The sequence below is a fragment of the Dromaius novaehollandiae genome, chromosome 3 (genome assembly GCF_036370855.1).
Source record: "Dromaius novaehollandiae isolate bDroNov1 chromosome 3, bDroNov1.hap1, whole genome shotgun sequence".
NCBI lineage: Eukaryota > Metazoa > Chordata > Aves > Casuariiformes > Dromaiidae > Dromaius > Dromaius novaehollandiae.
In genome coordinates, this window is record NC_088100.1 from 81,771,437 (window position 1) to 81,793,187 (window position 21,751).

The 21,751-nt window shown below is 43.8% G+C and overlaps 1 protein-coding gene and 1 long non-coding RNA gene across 3 annotated transcripts in view; one reads left to right on the forward strand and one right to left on the reverse strand.

Annotated features, from left to right (window-relative positions):
• Window positions 1-551: 551 nt before the first annotated feature.
• LOC135327896 (uncharacterized) lies at window positions 552-17,783 on the reverse strand. Of its 2 annotated transcripts, none has more exons than XR_010388461.1 (3): window positions 17,297-17,783; window positions 17,012-17,200; window positions 552-713 (listed from the first exon to the last, which is right to left on the reverse strand). It is a non-coding gene; the product is annotated as an uncharacterized LOC135327896 (long non-coding RNA). The 2 variants fall into 2 exon arrangements; XR_010388460.1 differs by lacking the exon at window positions 552-713 and adding an exon at window positions 4,895-5,144.
• A 139-nt stretch (window positions 17,784-17,922) lies between these two features.
• Window positions 17,923-21,751, forward strand: part of GALNT2 (polypeptide N-acetylgalactosaminyltransferase 2) — a 99,708-nt gene continuing 95,879 nt past the window's right edge. Inside the window, exon 1 of the mRNA XM_026117264.2 lies at window positions 17,923-18,143. Coding sequence (XP_025973049.1) covers window positions 18,033-18,143 — 111 coding nt within the window. The 5' untranslated portion in view covers window positions 17,923-18,032. The remainder of the gene's footprint in view (window positions 18,144-21,751) is intronic.

Below are 21,751 nucleotides of genomic sequence, written 5' to 3' on the forward strand. Positions count from 1 at the left end.
TTGTTTAACAAGGGAAGTTTACTTTTCTGCTTCTTATTGCAGGTTTTAACTTGTGAACAGTACTTAAACCTCTTGATTAGAATGTTTTAGACCTACTTTCATACCAACATGGCACTGCATCAGCACAGCAAGTAGCGCTCTGATGAATCCCAGTATAGACATAATGACTTGAAAGCATAAAGAAGACCTCAAATTCAGTTCTGAAAGAACCATGCAGATTTGGCTAAAATATGCTAATGTACAGCTGACAATCTTGCATTTGTTTTTTGAGATAGAGTGACACTGAGAATACACTGAGACACTGAGAATACAGTATTTATTACTCCCCCCGCTGGTATTTATATGGGTCAAAAATTACCCAAATCATATAGAAGAGAGCACAGCAGAGTGCTAGAAAAATGGCACAAAAATGACAGTATTGCTGTTGGAAGCTATACATTTAGAACATTTCAGTGAGGGACCTGTGTCATAGTTTTTCTAAAGTACATTTAAATTATACATTTATTTGAGAGATCCATTTGAATTACCAAAAAAAAAAAAAAAAAAAAAAAAAAGAAAGAAAAAAAGAAATCAGTAACTGCTCATCACAGGATAGAACTAGTAAGTGTTTGGCAACCATCTCTCCAGTCTCCAGTAAGTATATGTTTCCAGCCTCCATTTGCATCTGATGCACAGTGAGTAAGAGTTGTTGCAAATATGATGGAATGCAATTCCTGGAAAAATAATAAATTTTCACTCAGAAAATGATGGATTTTGTGGAAGACAGTCAAGGTATTCATGAATTGCAGTCAGATTTTTCAAAGCAAAGATTTCAAAACACTTTGTGTTTGTGGTTTTAGAGTTGAATGTTTTGTCTGGGGAAACCCAACCTGTATTGATTTAAATATCAGGGGAAATCTATTCCATTTTTATTAAAGCATAACATAAGTTGAGACTGAAGCAAACTATTTTATTTCAGGTCAAACAAAACATTTCAAAAAAATTTGTTTTGGGGTGGTTGATTTGTTTCACAGAACCTCTAATTCATCCTGGTTCACTTTGATCTGGGCCTGGAGCTTTTTTCGTATTTTTTCCCCTCAGACTGCATACCACACTGAAAACCCAAGTATTACAATTCCTAAGTGCACCTTTCTTTTCACTCTGTGTTTCTGCCACAAGGTCCTCCTGGGCTGAAGAGTGATGGTCCTCATGCAAGTGGTGCTTGTCCTGGCTCCAGCCATGGCAAACTCCACAAGAAGGAGGAGTCCCCTCTGGTGGGTGGGTTTTGTAGGACACCCTCTCCGCTGGCATCTGGGCTCTTTGGTAAGAGCTGGATCACAGGAGTGATTCCACATCAGAAGATTGCTTCTGCACTTTCTTTTTGCTCTCTGTTGCAGACAGAATAAACTTTTCCAGCTCATTCATAAAAATACCACTTCATCCTCTGCAAATCTCACTTCAGTTGTGAAGTGCACACTCAGTCATTCTAAGTAAATAGTCATTAGATGCTAATAACATTGTTCAGTTTTTCCTAGTTGTACCTTCTAAAGAATAAATTGTGCTACTTGTGTGCAGACCTGGTCCATGCACAAATGTCATATAATTTCTAATCCTTCTAATCCTTTCTCCATTTCTTTTTTGGGGGGTTTCTGCTGGAGCTTGGTGATATGTCTTAAACTTGATTTAAATTTATTTGCTTTAGAGACTCTTTTTCCACGTGCTTGTATAACCACATATTCTTGTCTGGCTATAGTAATAACCACATATTCTTGTCTGGCTATAGTATTAATAATAATTGCATGACATTTTACTATCACAATAGCAGGGACATGATCCAGTGGTTTTATTCCACCCCAACTGAATTCAGTGGGAAATCTGCCCGTATCTGTGGCAGAAGCAAGTGTGAGTCCATTACAATTACAAGTCATCGATATCACCTTGAAAGCATACACTGAGGGACTCAGACGTCCTGAAGCCTGGAGCAGGGCTTGGCTGCCTGGCTGAATTTTGGAGGACTTCTTGTGCTTCATGCTGCCTTGGCCACAGCTGGGGACCCGAAGCCAAGCTAGGGGCTGCAAGGTTACCGGCTCCAGTGCAGCAGCATTTCTGATCAGCCACTGGATCTTAAATGTTATCCTGAAGTATCTGAATGTGAAGAGCTGAGAACTCTGTTGACAGCAAATAGCTTCCTATCCAAGATACTGATTTGCAACATGAGCTGTAGTTAATACCAGCTTGAACCAGCTGGTGTTCACCTGCTTGTCCCTAGCTCTGAATTATTTATCTGTCACCCATTGCACAGCACTTTATTACTGCAGCTTATTCTTTTGTGCCTTGCGTTCACTCTCCAACGAATAGTACAAATGCACAGGATAATCTCTCATGTCAGTATCCAGTGACTAGAAACCCCTTGCTTCACTGCAGTGCTTTTGAGCAACATGCAGTGGAAGGACATTTGCTGAGATAGATGTTGTTCCATCAACATACACTTTTCTGCCTGCTGTACTCACCCAGCCTTTTTAATTTCCCCCAGTTCTCTCTCACAAATAACAAGTGATGCGCCATAGACAAGTCTGGCAGGCCATCAGGATACAAAGGTTGGGCTGGATGTTAAAAAGAAGCATTCAAATAACTTTAACGCTTCCATCATTATTCCCAGAACACCATCAGTTTGGTTTATGGACCTGCGGTATAATCTCCGTGATAATTTATATACTATTTGACCTATCACAGTCTCAGATTATTGTTTTTTATCTTCCTAGAATAATTTGTAAAATGTAACTCTTAGTTACCTTAGTTTAAGCTTACAGTGGAAGGACATTTCTCTGTGATGAAAGTGGGAAATGCCATATCTAAGGGAATTCCATACTCAAGTCATTTCTCTGTATCCTTTTGGTTCTGCTTCAAATTTTGCCATCATTATTTATTTATTGAGCGCTGCCAATGAGCTCGGTTTTGTACACTGTGCAGGAAAGGAACACAGAGCCTGACTTGTGGCCAAGTTAAGCTGGTGTGCTGTCTGGGGAGGCTGACTCTCTCTCTCCCTTATCTTGAGGGCTTATCATCAAAGGGTTTCACATGGGTGTATTAGGTGCATTAGTTCCTCTTTGTTTCATTTGGGAGCTGTGCGTCCAAACACCTTTGCGGATCTGGCCTTGCAGAGAAAGCGGGACTGAAATCAGCTTCTGTGGGAATCCAGGACCTCACTCCTAAATCACACAGGCCTGCTTTATTTTCTCTCATCTGTTTTAACCCCCATCTTGTGTGCTGAAAAAGACTTGTATGTCATCGGAAGAAAATGCCACAAGGCTCCTGCTATTTCTTTGACCACAAAGCAAAATTCTCAAGGACATGAATAGCATACGACCAGGGCATTTGGTGATGAAAGCTATAATGGGACAAAAAGTTAACCTTCAATATCCTTGTCCCTGCCAGTCCCCCTAAATGTTGCTCATGAGGGGCTCTAAAAGGTCCCATTCTGGCTGGGAGAAGATTATTTCCTTATGAGCTCTGCAGGGAGCAGCCATGAGGCTGCATTCAAAGGCCATTTGGCAAGCTGGAGGGCAGAGATGTGCTGGGGCATTGGTGGCAAGGGGATGGCGGTGGCTGCCAGGGACGGCGGTGGCTCTCTCCGCTGTTGTTTCCAGGCAGGAGCGCAGCCCTGGGAGGGCACTGGGTGCATCCCACGTCGGCTGGGCTCCAGCAGGGTCTCTACAGTACTCGGGGTGTTCTGGACCAACATGGCCTGATGTTGAGGCTGTTAGCTCCTTGCTGTGCGTCTTACAGCTACACAACTATCCAGAGGTGGGATTAGAGCTTTCTTGAGCTCTGGGTAGCTGTTGCAGCACACAGCTGTGCCACAGCAACCCCCCAAATATTCATTAGGATCCTGGGCAGACTTTGCAATCCATACTAAACCCTGCATATAGCTATAACCTTAAACCTAGGTGTTACATCAGCTGCAATTGCTACTGCCTTGCAGTGTGCCCACAGCTGGAGGGGTGGATTACAGAAGCTCACCCCAACTGAAGAAAGCGAGAAAATAAATAAATAAACAAAACAGTAAATGGCTGAGGAAACATGTCCCTAGGTGTAGTAAGAAAAGTAAGTAGAAGAAAGGATAGATTAGACAACAAGGGCAAAAGGAAGAGCTGACAAAAGAGAATTTTACTGGGGGTTCATTTTTCTTAGGGAGAGCTGGGAGAGGCAATTGCAAATGGAAAGAAAAAAATAGAAAAATTAAGAGAAACATGAAAGGAAAAAAGAAAGATGTTGAAGGATGTTAGAAATGTTTAAAATAAGATGTTAAAGATACTGGCTGGGAAAACATGGCCTGTGAATGGAGGGAAAGAAACATGTAGAGCCAAACTTTACTGTCCTTACCCACTTTGAACACCACCTTTCTGTTCAGTAAGGGTAAGCCACTGAATCCAGGGGGCATGCTCTGGAGAGCAAGGGGCCTGCCTATGTGAGAGGAGGGATCAGACTCTGGCAGGAGGGTGAGGTAGATGGAGAACTGGATGGCTGAGAAAGTGCAAGAGAAAAGAAAAATCAATCTTGCTGTTTAACAGAAAGGCTGATGCCAGGATGTTATGGAAACAAATGTTGATTTTTCACTTTCTACAATGTATGATGCTGAGATGCAGAGGAGGACAGGACAGGTCTGGTGGTGGCTGAATGGTGTGTATGTGGGCCCCTGCACTTTGGGTGCGATTGTGAATGTCCCGCTTCAGAAGTTTTTGTGAGCTTTTCTGAGGTGGCTGGGAATCACCTGAGTGCATTTGTGCAGGGATTTTTCTTGGTTCACACTGATGTCTCAGAAGCCCAACAACTTTTCAGGAGCAAGTAGTGCTCCACCAGGAGCCTTTCCTTGACTTAAAATCTTTATTGAACTAAAATAAACTTCTTTGAATACAGGCAATTGTACTTTTTTTCTTTACTCCTTCCAAGAGAAAAAATTGCTTATACAAAAGTTTCTACATTTCTCTTTACTATTGCTTCACACAGCCTTGGCTGTCTGTCAGGAGGATATTCTTCAACTGTAATAGAAGCACTGCAGGGCGATGCAACGGAGATCTCCTGCTGCTCACCTGCACTGGCCTCACTCCTGAGGTTGCCATCCGGATTTACTCGCTGTGCTAATTGCCTTGTTGAGGTTTTCTGGGCTGCAAACAAAATCATTTGTAAGAAGCACTGCGAAGCAAGGCAAATCAGCCCATGTGGTGCTCCATCCTCCCACAGCTAAACTGCTCCTCATAATTTGTTGTCTTATGCACCTTGGTGCTGCACCACAGTCTGCAGCACATGACAGAACAGAGACCCAGGTAAGCGCAGCAGCTCAAGCTGTTCCCCACTCCCCACCGCCAAGATGGGCAGCAGGTGATGGTGATATCTTTGTTTTCTTGCTACACAGGCTCTCCTGTGGCTTTAGGCTTCTTCTAGGAAGAAGTCTGGCCCCTGCCTCCAGGTCCATGGGTAGTAAAGTTGTTGCAGATCTGCAGTGCAGTGGGATGGCGGGGGGCGGGGGGCATCTGCAAGGGGTGCTGGTCCTTCAGGCTCTGGCAGAGACCTGTGTTTTAGGGGGCTCCTTGGCAAGTAACACACAGAGGGTAGAGTGGGATGACACTGAGGATACCCCATCACCTGGGGGGCTGCAGGTCTCCTCTTCTCCTTCAGCTGCTCAGGCTGGATCCTGGGTGGAGACTGGAGAATGGAGGAAGCTTTGATGATGAGAATGGTCCCTTCTTGTCCAACAAGTGCATTGATCCATGAGAAAGAGAACGGGAAGGTGTCTGATCCTGAATTCATGAAGTGTCAAAGTGTTTAAGTGATTAAAAAACACCCAGAGCTAGGCTTCAGCTCTGTGCTTCTGGAAATAAAAAGGAATTTGATGGAGCTATTGAGAAGATACAATTTGTGACAATAGTCTAATTATAAAAATACAGGGGGAGATGAAAACACTGAGATCATTTCCCTGTTCCAAGTGGGAGCAAATATACCTGCAGCACTGTCTGATCTGTTCAGTAAGGGTAGCTCCTAAAATCTGCCACTAGCACAGAGTTCCCAGTCTCCCTAAGAGAATTATTAGCCAGCCTTGCATTTTCCTCCAATATCTAGTTTAAATCTGCCTTTCTGCAGGATCTAATTGATTCTTTCTTGAAAACTGGACAAAGAGAATAAATGATCATAAACCTTTTTTGGACAGTCTTTCACATACTGGAAAACTATTATTGCATCTCCCTTCAGAGCTTATAGAGAGACCAAACTAACTGCCTGCGCTGTTTCCGATAGGTCACATTTTCTAAATCTCTTATATCCTTGTTGCTCTTTTTTTAAAGTTGGTCACCCAAAACTAGATCCAATACTCCAACTGGGTCTTTACCAGTGCCTTACAGAGTGGAATAATTCCCTGTTGCAAATGATACTCCTGTAATAATACATCCCAGGATGAGATTAGCCTTTAACTGGATTCATCTGCTTTGGACATATTTGCTTTGAGTCCTACTGTAACTCCCAGATCCCTTTTCTGCCGTCCTTCCACCTCTTCTATGATTCCTCATTTTGTATTTGTGCATTTGATGTTTCATTTCTTCATGCAGTTCTTTGTACATGTTGTTACTAAATTACACCTTGCTGGTTTTAGACTCTCTCTCCAATGTATCAAGATCATTTTGAATTCTGATCCCATTCTGTGAAGTGTTTGCATCCACTCCCACCTTGGTGTCATCTGCAAATTTTATAAGCGCACTCTCCACTCCATCATCTCTGAGGATGGTGAGAGGATACTGAGCTAGATAATAAAACATTCTTTTTAAACCTTGCAAAGATAGTGAGTTAAGCTTTGATAAAGAACACTACAGGATGAAAAAGGTGTGAACACAGCTTAGCTCTAGGATTTGCAATCATTGCTTGCATGAATAGTTCACATCTGCTAAACACCCGAGTAAAGATTGGAAAAATGCAATCCTAATTTTTTGTGGGGGACTTTCTTCCCCTATCAATCTAACTTCAAATGAAAAAGGACACTGGTAAACTGCAGTATAAACAAATCCATATTGTACAGCACAAGTTAGTAGCAGAAAGAAGTTTAGTATTCAGGGAACGTACAGCACTAAAATACTTGTCAGTGTTGCAGTATTTTGACATATAAGTGGGACACATCTGAAACCTTATCTTTGCCCTCCATTGCCTAGTGCACAGAATTGGCACAGTGACAGAATTCATCTTGCTCAGGAGTCAAGATGTTACAAGAACCATGTCTAGCAAAAAAAAGAAAAAGAAAAAAAGAAAAAAAGCAACACCTATAGAAGTCTTACAGCCCTGGGTTGGCAATTGCAGCATCTATACTTTTGACAAGGCTGGGACATTTTTGTCTGAACTCAAACATGCACAATTTGTGAATGTGCTCTCTGGGGAGATGTCAAGAAGCATTGGATGAAGAGACTTTTATTAGTCTTTGGGATGTTGCCAGTTCTCCCAAATTGTTGTCATCCTTGCCACTGCTTGTAGGATTTTCCTACCTGTGTAATCAATTGACAAAATATATTTTTGCTTCCTGGTGATATTTTTCGTGCCTTTTCTTGATGCTGTTTTTCCTATGTAGGGTCATTTTCATACCTAGCAAGCTAACTGGAACAACAAGCTGAAAATACAATATATTTCATTTGTATCTGCTTTTTCATCTCTTTGTCTTTAATGAATTTAATGGTTCCAAATGGCAGCAGATGGACAGCCTCTGTACTGACGCTCCCTTTCTTTTTGACAGAACAGATAAGATGATTGGTGCAGGCTTTAGTGAGGCTTCCTTACTGCAGCACATCTCAGCTCAAGAGGACAGAGAGTGGTGAACTCGCTTGGCTGTAGCTTCTGCGATGACTGACAGCACAGGTAACTATTACGAGTGCAAATGTTGATCACAACTTGTGTTGTAGGCACAAATCTGCTACAAATGAGACCAGGCCATGTCACACACAGCTACTGAACAGCTCCGGGTGAATGAATATACTGGCTGCTGCCCTCTGAAGGAGGTTGGTAGTGAGGTCTTGGTGGTTAAGCTCTGTGTGCTATTACCAATTGCTCAAGGCTGCCAGCTCTCCCCACAGAAATATGGAGAGTCTGGTTGCAGTGGGACCAGTCTGAATGTTTCTGGGCTTTGCTGAAAGAAGCAGAGGAAGATCTTGGCAAGCAGATACAGGTGGGAAGGGGGTAACTGGTTACAAACTGAAAAGAGGCCTTGGCCTAGCTGACTTATCTATCCAATTTTCTCTGCCCTAGGTAACGTCACCCTCCATGGCAAGTACAGAAGAAAAGCACAGCTCTGGTAGGGTTTTCTTCTCTGGAATAAATACAAGATATGGAAAGAAAAACTCCTTCAGCTGCTAAATCTCAAACACAGCCCTCTATTGTGTGTTTAGATGTGAGCCCTTTTGCTCTGCATTTCTTTGGATGGCAGAAGCACACTGACCCGCCCTCAGGGATATGCCAGGTACCACCTCAAGCTCCCACCAGGACCTGCCTACTTGGGTGTGGGCATAGGCTATGGGAGTCCTGTCAAGATTCTTCTGGCTCTTGGGGGCCCTTCATTTCAAGTCTTTTTCCTGTGCAGCATGGCAGCACAATTTTTCACAAACTTAAAGAATAACATATGCAGACTGATCCTGACACATACCCCAGATCTGAATCTGTTCAGGTCTTTCAAACACAAACTCCCCATCTTTTCCCTCTCTCTCTTCATGAGTAATGATGTGGGCTCATGGCTGATCAAATTCAGCAGCTAAAGTACCAGTGGAATCCTGAACTAATTTGGTGTCCCATCAAATTCTTTGATACAGCTATACAATAGCTCAATGTTTTAGTGAGTAGAGGGAAAAACAGCTCTCTTGGGTGTATTGGGCCCTGCTGATGTTTTCTTGGCTTTTAGAACAGAAAATCTAACTAAAATAATAATCTTATGAGCTGCCTCATTTTTCCTGTTTATCATTGTTACTCAAGCACATGGTATGCCTGAAGGTAACCTAGCCAAGAAAGCAGTGTAGACAAGCTAATAGCAAGCAAATGCTACGGAGAGCCAGCATGGAGCACCATGATCTACTGAGGGAAACTCCAGCTGCTGAGTAAATTATTTTTATTAGGTCACATGCTAGAGAACATGTGGTTAAGTGCAGCAAGAAAATGCACTGCCCTTCATCAGGTTTGAAAGGACTATGCCTGCCAGAAAGACAAAATTTGGGAAGTTAATAAACTGAAATGGGAGTGAGAAAGGGTAAGATAAAAGCTAAGAGAAGTAATGCAGAGGCTGATGCTTCCCGCTCCATGCAGCCCTTGCCAAAGTCCTGTCAAAAAGCAGTGAAAATCACGGCACCCAAACACTAAGGACATTGCGTTTGTTCCAGCTGAAACCTTGTAACAGTGGTTTGTTGGAGCCCTGGGAAGCTACGGCAGCAGCAGGAGTTATTTCTTAAGCGCAGGGTTTCTCCGCAGCATGTAGGTGTGTGCCTGGCAAACGTGCTGGGACATGGCCCTCCCCCTCTTGGGTCCTTGCCCTCCAGTGTGACGGCATGCATGGCTCCAAGCCGCCGTCCTCTCTGCCTTTCCATCACCAAGACCTCGGGGTCTCACAGCTCAAGAGCACACAGCACGATCCTGAAAGGGCAGGTGACTCCTCAGATGATTAGGTGAGGCTCTGCTAGGCTTGGCAGGGGCGGTGCTGGTTCAGGGTAGGGTTTCTGCTGGTGCTCCACATGGGGCCTGACTGCTAAGGTCAATATTGTGTGTGCACATTTGTCTCAGTGCTGTCATACTGTAGCTCTGTGGGTACATCAGTATCCCTTGGCAAGTATTTAGTGAGCTCTTTTGTAACAAGGACACACAGAGAGTTTCTGGTAAATATTTTATACTATGCAGTATAGCCAAGGATGTTGGTTCCTACAAGATTGTTCTGGGACATCCATGAAGAGGGGATGATTCAGATGCAGTATGGCTGAAAAATAAGTTTACAGTAGAAGTACCACCTCCAAAGATGGGATAGCAGAAATAGCATTTTCCTTGTTCAGCGTCACAGTTTTCCATCCCCAGCTTCACAGCAGAAAGCATTTCCTAACTTGTGGGAGCTTTACCTCCTTCCCAAGTGATGTGCAAGAGGCCACAGTGCCAAAGCATGTCCCTCATGCTGGGCCTTCCTGCAACAACCAGTATATGCCAGCATGTAACCCAGCAGAAGGCAGGTCCCCTCCTTCCTGATTTTCTTGCCTTGCCTTGCCTTTCCTGTCACCCCCCAGCACACACCAGCCTTTGGGACTGGCAATGAGCATTTCCATGCACAGTCTCCTGCAGTGACAGTTTTTAGGACTGCTCTGTGTGTAGGGTACTTAAAAGTGCAGCATCTGTGCAAATGCCTTTTTTTCTCCACTGTATTTAACACCACCCAGTGTGAGAAGGAGCTATATCGGAAATGTGATTCTTTTCTCTACTTGCATCAGCTTTACCCTGTTGCAGTGACATTGACTTCTACAGAGTTACTCCCAATTTACACCAGTGCATGCAAGATGACAATCAGACAAAGTATCTCTCATTTGGAATTACAGGAGGAATTACGTCGCTGGGGAATTTCCAATGCCAAAGTGTTATTTCAACAGGGAAAAGCTCATTTACACCTGTGTGAACTGGAAGAATATAATTTACAAGTAAAATCAAAATTGTTATTTGATCATCTCTCCATGAAATGCATGTCTCTCACTCAGTTCAGAAACCATTTTGAAACCTAGAGAGAACAGTGAAGGATACTCTGGTAGAATGAGAAAGGAAACAGGATCTTAACCTCACTTCACCAACCCACAGACCTTCAGCTTCCAGAAACATGACAGAAAGTTCTTTTATTTGCTGTTCGCCTTCTTGGAAGAAAACGCTTGCTACTCTACCTGAAACTCTTGAAAAAATAAAGGGCAAGGAAAATACATGGTCTTTGCTGTGTAATCTGTTTCTCTTTCAGATTATTTTGTTTCTGTGATAGGCACTGGGGCCAAGCTCACTGCGGTCCAAGAGTGTTACACAGAAGGTGGGGATCTGGCTACCCCAGTTGGAAATGGAACATTGTAAAAGTGATTTCTCTTCATTTGTATTTTTGCCCCCATATTTAGAAACAATGTCTTTCATGATCACAACAGATGATTGTAAAGGTCTGAAGTCAAAAGAGTCATACAGGCTACATATAGGGTCAATTTCCATCCGCTGTGGTATATGAGCCTATTTATTGTCCATTCCAAAGTACTGAAAGATTAAATCTGGGAGAAATCGATATATGACTTCTAAAGGGTATGTGAACTGAAATAGCTATGGGCATCTCTTTTCCTTCTTACATGAAGTATGCTCTTGAGTATGATATAGAGGACCCGTGTAATTTGTTATGATTGTGGGATCTAATGCAAAACATCAAATTTTGCAAATTGGCAAATACACAAACAAACATGATAACATAACGTGTTTTTTGATAATACATCTATGAATTTAAAAATCAATAATATTATGTGAAAAGACCAATTTTAATTTTTAATTGCACAGTGCAAAATATTCTTCAGCAATATCCAGGAGTACACTCTACGCTATTGATGTAAGTACCTCACTGGAGTTTATTTGTTTAGCTGCAGTTGTGATGCAATAAGCAGACATAGGGCTGGGGTATTGTGTGGAGAAGCCTGACATCGAGGAGTCTCCAGGAATGTACATTACTGTGGACAGTCAGGCTGTGCTGTGCCCAGGATGAACTGGGTGAATAGGTTACTGTGGGTGGCATACCAGTTTTGAGGCATGGGCTCCAACAGTATAAACATAAAAGAATGTGAGAGGAAATATAATATTTTAAAAAATAATACAACAGAGACATCAGAGCTGTATTCAGCCAGTCCACTATGGCACCTAAGACTGATCCTATGTACAGTCACCAGAGAGAAGCATTCACAATACCAAGGCTAAGCACTTGTTAGGCATCAGCTTCTCCCCACTGTCTGTACAAGGAGCCAGGCTCTGGCATCCTGGAGAGCTGGTGATCTGCATCACTTATCATTCTCTTCAATTCAGACACTGCAGATAGATGGTCTGAATATGGTCCAGTAACTTTGGAAGGGAAAGAGCTATTTTGTTTCTCTATACTCTCAGCTTCCTTCCTGCCACATCTCTTTCATTCCTCTTTGCATTTTCTTCTTTTCTTTTTCCTTTATTCTCTCATTTTCCCCATTGTGAGCTATTAGATGCGGAAGACTTTATTTAAAGAGATAAACAAAGAACGCTTCTGGTAGAACATTCCTATTTGGGGAACCCTCTTTATGGATGTGTAGGAATCTTATTGTAGGGTAATTTAGCTGCAGTTTCTATGCTTTGCTGTATCACAGATAGATAGCCTCACATTACTTGTCTCTAGCCTTACTGATCCAGTTTATGAGTTTGAACAGATAAAGCACCAGCTGAGATTACAGAACCATTATGTGATGTGTTCACATTTGCCTTTGTTGCTCAAAAACAGACTGCTGTATTATGCATTAGCACTTGGTATTTACCCCAGCCTCAAATGACTTACAGTAGTCTGGCTGTACACCACTGTGATGTGGTCTTGCCTGAGAGGAAAGGATGGAATTTCCTACCCTGTCACAGACCACAGCTCCTCAGTCTTTACTACTCAAGGCAGCTCTGAAGAATCCAGCCTGACCCTAAGAATTCAGATAAATGCAATTGCACAGGGATCAAATTACCTCAATCAAAGGTGAAGTCATTGTTTCAGCAAGTCTCTTTAAAGCTGATTCTCTCTTTCATCTATCATCATTCTCCTATGAGAGATGCTTCTGAGTGCTATCACATTTTGAAATCCGATCATCAGCCTCCAGAATGCTGTAAGAGGTCTGTTTTGTGCTGCTGAACTTCAGGCCAAAATGCATAGTGACTCAGCGAAGGAAGAATAGTTGGCAATGGCAAATTGTAGTTTGTACTGCTTTCTGCTGTCTTTAGCAGGTGGCCTTCCAAAGGCAAAGTTATTCTTTGTTTTTCTTCATCACCCATAGGAAAAGGATCTGTTTCCTCTGTTCCTAAAACTGAACATCTGCAAGGAACATTGAGCCTTAAACTTTAATAGAGAAGAAGGACTTCCAGATTTGGATCATGGCCTTGGAAGCACAAGGGCTTATGCTGATACTGTAAACCTTTGTGAGAAAATACAGTGTTTACAATACTGGCATTCCGGGACATAATGAGCTAATCCATCTCTAGTGGGGAAACAGCATGAAAAACTGCCATCCAAAGAAATAGTAGCTGCTCTGTGCTTTAAAATTGAAGATACTACCTTATCCAAAGCAAAGTCTAGGATGAGAGAGCTTTAGTTCTAAAAGGCCTGGATGTATTCATACCTTGCACAGCATACTCGGTGGTCAGGCACGGCACAGGTAAAATGCGCATGACACAATATTTGTTGCTTGGGGTTTTAACAGCTCAAAAAACATTCTTGGAGGATAACAAGATCTTCTGGAGGCGAGCCACTCTAGAATGCTATTGCCAGCATGTCTGCCTACTCTGGGTAGCATCAGAAACTGTGCTGAAAAATTAAATAAACATAGTTCCTGGCATCTAAACAGATGGGAAAGGACATGTTGACTCCCAAGTCTTTAGCTGAGGAGGTAGTCTGTTCCTCATTGTTACCACTGCATGGTGAAGAATTGCAAAACACCCACACAGATTTTCAGACCTGCTAGCTGCACTTAACCTTTAATCCTGCAAGTACTCAGCCATGAGCATATAATTTTCAACATCTGAGTAGTCCTACTGACTCTAGTGGCAATATGCACTGAATAAAGCTAAACATATGAATAAACGTTTGCAGGATCAGGATCTTTCACCACAACCACAATTCTTCCACTACAAACACAGACTCAGCTCGGGCTGAGTTTTCAGCCCGAGCTCTTAATGCATCAGTAAACCTATATCCTCTACAGATGTATTTTAAATGTCATGTAAATGTGTGGCTTCTATATTATAAGACATCCTATATCAGACTAATAAGTAACCTTACTCTTGAAAAAGAAGGAATGATATGCTTTATGAAATAACTGCATAGTTTTGGAAATGTGTCTTCTGTAATGGATCAGCAACATAATAGCTTCTGTATATACAGTAAAGAGGCTGAGACAGCCTGATTGAAATTTTGGCCTTTTAAGGTCTTTAAGACCTATTTTCTCAGTTTTAAACCTCATCCGAAAATCCTCATTCCTGTCAATAGCCTTTCTAAGGACAAGACTGCTTGCATGAGTAACGGATTGACTCACTTATTCCCTAAAGGTGAGGCCTTAATTTCCATTCACACTGTTGGAGGACTCATTTACTTCTGACTAGATCATTTAACTCCAGAAGAGGATGGGCAACTTCTGTGGTATTTAGCCACAAGGATATGAACACTAACACTCTGAATTAGACTCTGAACTCGGCTGTGTCAGTTTTTATACCTATTCTTAAATGTATACGGTGAAATTACCCCTGGTTTACACCATAGCTAACTAGATCAGAATTTGGCCTATTGAATCTGGGTGTCTGCATTACAGATCAAAGGAAAAGTTTTGATGGTTCCTTCTGCAAATTTCACCCCTATTTGGACTCTCACATGATTGATCTCTCTTTTGTTTAAAGTGCTGTGGTTGATACAGAAGCGTTTATATTCTATGAGTCATTCTAGCAATACTGCTCTTAAAATATGCTAATATTGTCTTTGGAAATGCACTGGAAAATCATTTTAAAAATCTTACATTTTTCTTAAATCTTTTTGCTTTAATTGAAGTGTTTTTTTTCAGTTTTCTTTGCTGACTAGACATGTTAGGACTTTTGAAGCAAAAAAGTATGTGCGTGCGAGTGCATTGTAATTGAACAGGCAGCCATTCCTAGAGTTAAAGCTGTATAATATTTTCCATTCTAAACCTCTGTGTTTTCTGTGGTCTCTGAAATATAAATATTTTGGGATGAAATCTTCTGGATTTGGACTCTATCCAAAAATGAGTATTTTTGAAAGCCTTGAACAAAACCGGTTCAGCCAGTTCAGAATACCAGGAGGGTGAAAAAAAAAAATTTCTCGGGGTAAAAAAATTCTTCTAACCTTTCTTGAGCATTTCTGTAGCTTCATCAGTGGAAGGCTGACTAAGTGAACTCTGACAAGGAAGTAGCCTTCTTTCAGTAGACGTGCCTTTGCCTGTTCAAGAGGAAATTAATTTTGATTTGACTGAGTTATAAACCTTTGAAAACTGTGATTGGGCATGTGTGGTGGATTCTTTCTCTAAGCTTGTGAAGTGTGCAGCTACAGAAGGATTTTCTGTACATGCATGGCTACCTAATTTTGCTGAAAATTGAAAAATCTATCTGAGCACATTTCTAAAATCATTGAAAATACCTGAGGCTTCAGGAAGACCTTTGAAGACTGTCTCAAGATCCTTTAGACTATGAAAGGGGTGAGAAAGGATTCTGTAGGGTTTGCAAGGTGTTTAAAGAGTAAGCAGCCTGCAGAATTTGTAAGGTTAAATGGGACTATGGCTCCAGAATTGAGCACTTAATGCATGCAAGTATCTGATGTTTTCTTCTTGGAACTGTGTAATGAATAGTATCTTCTCCCTGGGTCTATCTTGCACATGTTCCTCAGCAGATCTGCCCAGTGAAGGAATCCTTCAGTGGCAGGAAAGCTGCTTCTTCTTCTCACTTCTAGCTGACAGCAGAGCTCAAGCGGCTGCGGTTTATCAGCACGCTGGCACTCCTGGGCTGCTGAGACTCCAAACTATAGAAAATCTTACCAAAGAAAATTTAGCCTTTGGGGTGGCGCGTGTGTGCGTACCTTTTTATACAGAGGCGCAAGCAGTGCTGTTGCAGCATCTGTGCTCACTTGCATCAACCACACCTTGGATAAATCAAAAAGTCTGGTCCAGAATATCTGCATGTCTGCTGGCAGCCGATATTCTCAAGTGTACCTCATTTCAAGAGATGCCAGTTATTTGATTCCAAAACTTGTATTTTGCACAAATTGTGTGTCTTTCTCCAACTCTCCCCAAAATCAAGAATCATAATGCTGAGTTTATTGAAACAGTCATTTGCACTAAAAAAAGAAATCTCTTTATGCCATTTTACACTTCTTGAATGAATACTTATTTGCAAGGTCTTCCTTTGTCTTTTCACCCATCTCATCTCTCCACCAAGGCTTTGCAGGTGGGAAGGTATGCAGCTATTCACTGAAACCTTTGCATGCCAGACAACTTCTGCGCAGGCAGAGCCAACACTGACATGAAAGGATCACCTCCCAGCCACTGTGTCTGTTCAGGTCTCGACTTCTCTGATGAGACTGTCAGCAGAGTGACTATTAGTCTATGTGCTGTTAGGCAGGTGAGCTAGACTTTTAATTGTCATTTCTATTGGCTACCGTTTCTTTTTCTGATAATGCAGCAGAGTTTCTGCCAGGTCTAATGCTGGGCCCTTACCACATCCCAGCACTGCTTGGAGTCCAGTCTTCTAGAGGGGCTCCGTAGCCTTTGGTGCAGATGGACTGGCAAAAGGGCAGCTAGACTGGTGGAAGTCTGACTTTGGTATAGACAGAGGGAGCACAGAAACGTGGAGTGAGTCAGAACGGGCAGCAATAAAACAGTCTATCGAAGAAATGTGGAGAAATGATAGAGCAAATGTTTAAAAATCAGGAATGTCATACTGTGGCTGTAAAATAGCAGTGCTGTTTAATTGTTAGTGAATGCGTCTCTTCCCTTTTTAGTTTTGCATTCTGGCTTCTTGCTGTCTCACTGTGGGATAAGATAGCGGCTCCTGCTGAAAAACAGGAAACCCAGTAGCATGGAAAACGAGCATCAAACACCAGTTGTGCACAAACAAGTCAGTGAACCTGTGAAGCCAGTGAGAGCCAGAAGCGGTGTAGCATCTGTCCTGAGGTGTTTAAGGGTGGGATTGGATAAAGGTGAAGAAAGGTATTTTACTGGGCAATGCCCCCAAACCAACAGACCAGCAGCTAGCAGTGGAGCCCTACCTGGGCGGACCTCCTGGGACGATCCCTGGAGCTCCCTTGGTCCGGCGTGGGGACCACCATGCCAAACTGGGGCTGCTACATGGGGTAATGTGGTGACCCCAGCAGCACGCAGGGGAGCGGGTGCCTGTCCACAGGGGCACAGCTGGCTTGTCAGGACCTTGAAGTCTGCCGTAAGGGCAGGGTTAAGACCTGTTGGATAACATGAGAAAGAGACTTATCAAGAGCTGCAGACACCTGCCACCCACAGGAGACTAGACATCACTCAGCATGACATTGCTTTCTCACCTTTGCCTAGGACAATTTGCCCTGGGAAACCTTCCTGCTGGCGAGGTAATAGACTCCCATCATACGTTACCGGGGACCCTGAGAGCGGTTTGATGACAGGACAGGACCTGTGGTGGCCAGCCCGGAGCGTCTGTGCAGTTATGTATAAAACCGGCCGAGCTGTAAGCAGCAATAGAGGCCGAGACCGAGGCGAGCCAGAGGACATCCGACCCCCAGCTCAGCGCGACGCTCTGAGCGCAGCAATCGCTAAATCCCCAGGGCCCGGCACCGCCTGTCACTGCCGGGGCCCCATCCCCGGAGCCGCGGGCACCCGAAAGGCCCCGCCGGCAGCTCCGCGCGCCGTGAGCCTGGCGCCGCCACCGCCCCCAGCCCAGGCGCCGCCTCGCAGGGGGGCAGCGGCGCCGGCAGGGGACCGTTGGGCGGGAGCGCGCGCGGTGGGGCGGGGGAGGGGGCGGCCGCTGGGGACCGCGCCCTGCCGGCTCGCCGCGCCGGGCCCGCGGGCGGGGGGCGGGGCGGGGGCGGCCCGCCGGCGGGCAGCGCGGCGTGCTGCAACCATGGCGACGGCGGTGGCCCCGCCCCGGCCCGCCCCGCCCCCCCACGGGGCCGGGCGGCGCGGGATTGGTCGCGGGGCGGGCGCTCGCCCTCTGCCCCCTGACCCTGCGCGGCGGCGGCGGCAGGAGCGGAGGTGGTGGTTGCTGCTGGCCGTTTCCTGGTGGCTTGGCGGCGGCGAGAAAGGATGCGGCGCAGGTCTCGGCTGCTGCTCTGCTTCGCCTTCCTCTGGGTGCTGGGCATCGCCTACTACATGTACTCGGGGGGCAGCGCCGCGCTGGCCGGCGGCGGCAGGAAGGTGAGAGGCGGCGCGGGAGGCGCCCCCGCTCCGCGCCGGGGGCAGTGCCGGGGCCGGGGCGGCGGCGACGGCGGCGGCGGCGGGGACACTCCTGGCCCCGGGGGGGGGGCGGCTCGCCCGCGGCGGGGCGAAGCTCCTTCCGTGGTTGCGTGTGTCCTCCCGCCCGTCCCCACGAGGCAGGCGGCTTCTTTGTGGACTTCAGCCCGCTTGCAGCCTCGTCACGTCGCTCCTCGCCCAACGGCGGCGAGCCACGTCCTGCCGGGCCGGGGGAAGTTCGGGCTGGGGGGGGCGGCGGGGCCCCGCCTCGGCCCCGCTCCCCCTGCCCCGGCCGCCGCGGGCGCCCAGGCTCGATTTTCAGCCTGGCGAATACGCGTGGATTTGTGCCGCGAGTCTTCCCTCCCCCCGCGCTCCTTGTCCTTTTAAAATGCGTAGCGGTTTCCTTTCTTCTCGTCGCTCTGCCTGAAAGACTCGGGTTTCAGCTGGGTTTTGCAGTGTTCCAGGAAATAGCTGGATTTGTCATCTTTCATGTGGATGGTGTGCCTTTCTTTTCTCTCTCTCTCTCTCTCTCTTTTTTTCTTTTCATGGCTCACTTATTAATTTTTAAGAAATTGCCTATTGACAGTACAGGAGTAATTTGGTGTAATTCTGCCCCATGGCTTATTAAAAAATGTTTTGGTATGTTTTAATAGTTCATTGATTGGGGAAAATGGATGGAAGTGTCCTGAGTTAAGTACTTTTATATAGTTCCTATCTGTGCTAATCCACAGTTTTATTGTGGGATAATGTTTGAAGCTGCAACTTTATCTGCTCATTCTCTGTTTAGAAAAATTAATTATGAAGGTTAAAGGTATTATTATTAGTGTAAACTGGTGAAGCCAGGAGCTTTTGGACACTGTTCAAGTCTTATGTCATAGAACAGGAAAAGTGGCAATAATCTGATGATCGTGTTTTGTTTCAGGAGGGAAAAAAACCCAAACAAACACAGAAATGGGAAGATGGCAAGTGAACTAAGTGCACCACAGTTAAGCAGTGTTTTCTACTGAGAAATGGTGTTTTCTTTTTTTAATAGATGAATAGTAACATATAGCAACCACTGAAAGATCTCTCTTGTTTTGATCCAATTCAGCTCAGAAGGGCATATATTCCAGGTTAAAAAAAAAAAAAAAAAAAATCTGCTGATTTGACCTGTTCCTGTGGCAAGTCATGGAAGCAAATAAGAGTACTTACATGAGTAAGGGTCTACAGAATGAGTCTGCACATTGATAATCATTTCGATGTTCTGCTGTGCCCTGTTTATTTCCCCCCTTCCCCCCAGTTTAGGAATGCACTTTACAGCAACTTTTGACGTAATGTATTAAAGTAAGTGTTAAGTGCGTATTACTAAATACAAGCTCTCAATCTTTCAAAGTAGATATGGTAGCAGAAATAGATCAAGCATGTGATTAAAAACTAAGGCAGTAGCCTAAAGCTTTTCTTGAGGAACCACCGGAGTGTATTTAGGAAGCAGAAGCAATCTTAGGCTGCTGCTGATATATAATGGGATAAAGGAAAGCTATCTAAGGTGAATAAATTTGTAGATGGGGAAATATATTGTAATGCTTATAGTGACTTTCATTTGGAGTTTCCAGGCAGATTTGCAAATGAGTTCAATTCATTTTTACTGCTGGGGAAACTGCAGTGTGGGGATTATGATTTGCCCAAGGTCACCTATAAGGCCAGGTGAGAATAAAATAGAACAGAAACCAGTTTTTCTGAGTACAAATCTGGTGCCTAATCTACTTCAACCGGCTGGTGTTTATTATTGACATTAGTAAGACTTTCTATTATGGTTTTATTAAAAGACCTGTGATGCTGATCCTTGTCTTGGTGTTCTATAATCTGTTATCGTTGTGTTCAAAAATTGATAAACTTCACTGGTCTAGGAAATTGGGAGAGTTTAGGCAAAGAGAATTTTAAAAAAGAGACAAAGCTGAAACTCCATGCTAGGCTTCAAAATGTGAAAGTCTAAAGTAAGGCCATGATAAGGAAGAAAATAGGTACTGTGACCACAAGAAACAAGTGGGGAAATTAACAATTATATGTGGATTGGTAATTTAGGATTCTATTTTCTGTCAACGAAGCGTAAAATTTAATCCTGGGCCTCAGAGTAGTTTAGCAAATGTAAGAAGAGAAAGATGTGTGTAATGTAATAGCTTTTGAAATCTCAGTAAAAGACTTATTAACTTAGTGTCAGACCCTGATATAAAGCAAAAGCACAAACTGTCTTAAACTTATGAACAGAAACCCTGCTGTGGTAGATTTCTTGGTCTGTATGACTTTATGTAGTCCTTATTTGCTACTATTCCAATATAATGAAAAGACAGTTGCTTGCAGAATATTGCTTTTGATAGATTGAAGCATTTGCCTTGTTCAGCCTGTAAAATTACAGAAGCCAGAAGGGGATAGTTCTTCATTTGTGTGCATAAGTAATTTTCATGTTAATTACAGATCTGATTGTACAAACAGTATGTTTTTCTGTAAGGGTGGCACCATGTACAAACCTAGCGTGTAATCCAGACATACTGGATTTGTTTGGTACTGCACTCAGTCCTGTGAAGTGATGAGCACCATCAATTCCCATTACCTTCAGTAGAATTGAAGGCATTTGCTGTTTTCAGGATTGCACCTGAGTAAGAGAAAGTAGAGGTTTATTTATTTATTCCTTCCTGGAGTAGTATCAGAGTTGCTCTAAGCTTTTGCTTATTTTGGTTCTCAATTGACAGCCTTTCAAATTAGATCTCTGAAGTTATTTGGATGTTGCAGTGTGCAGTGCAGCATTGCCTAAGTTTTTGGCCTCTGGCAGCAGTAGTGCAATCTCCTGCCCTGCGTGCAGTGCTTAGGCTTGGTAAGCAGCATGCAGCAGGAGCTGAGCCTGTACGAATGGGGCTAACAAAACCACACAAAGTAGAAGCTGTCTCAGGAGTACATAATAATGAAAAACATAAAAGAGCAAGACTTCACATTCTAGACCTAGGCACCAAACTGGTAGAAAGAAATGACATCTTCCACTTCTGGAATTAGTGTGTGACAAATTTTTGGTGTGTGACTCTTCTTTTTCCTTCCCTCTTTCCCCCCCCCCCAAAAAAAAAAAAAAAAAAGTCTAGGCCTTTCATTCAAAACATGGTTAGAAGTGGCAGTCTCCCTTTCTCCCTTCTTTCCAGTAAACCTCTAATTAAAATGACTGTCAGTGTGAGAGAGCCATGGGTTCAGTTCACTCCTTTTCCAGCCAGGTCGCTAGGTTATAGATTGGAAAGAGTGAGTCTGATTCACTTAATGGTTAGAGAAATGGTTCCCCAAACAGAGGCTGTGACAACAGAGGTAAGATTGCAAGCCCAACAGTTCTAAAACTTAGAAAATGTAAGATGCTGTTTTCACTGTATTTTTTTTTCCATTACATAGCCTTTGGAGTGGAGATTGGAACTTCCCATTTTTTCTTGGGTGAATTTCCTAACCTATAGTAAAAGTGGTTCATGCTTGGTGTCTCAGACTTCCACAAAATGGAGCAGCTTCTACAAGATGGTTAGAAAGCTAGTCATATCCTCCCAAGCCAACATCATCCTGATGGTGTC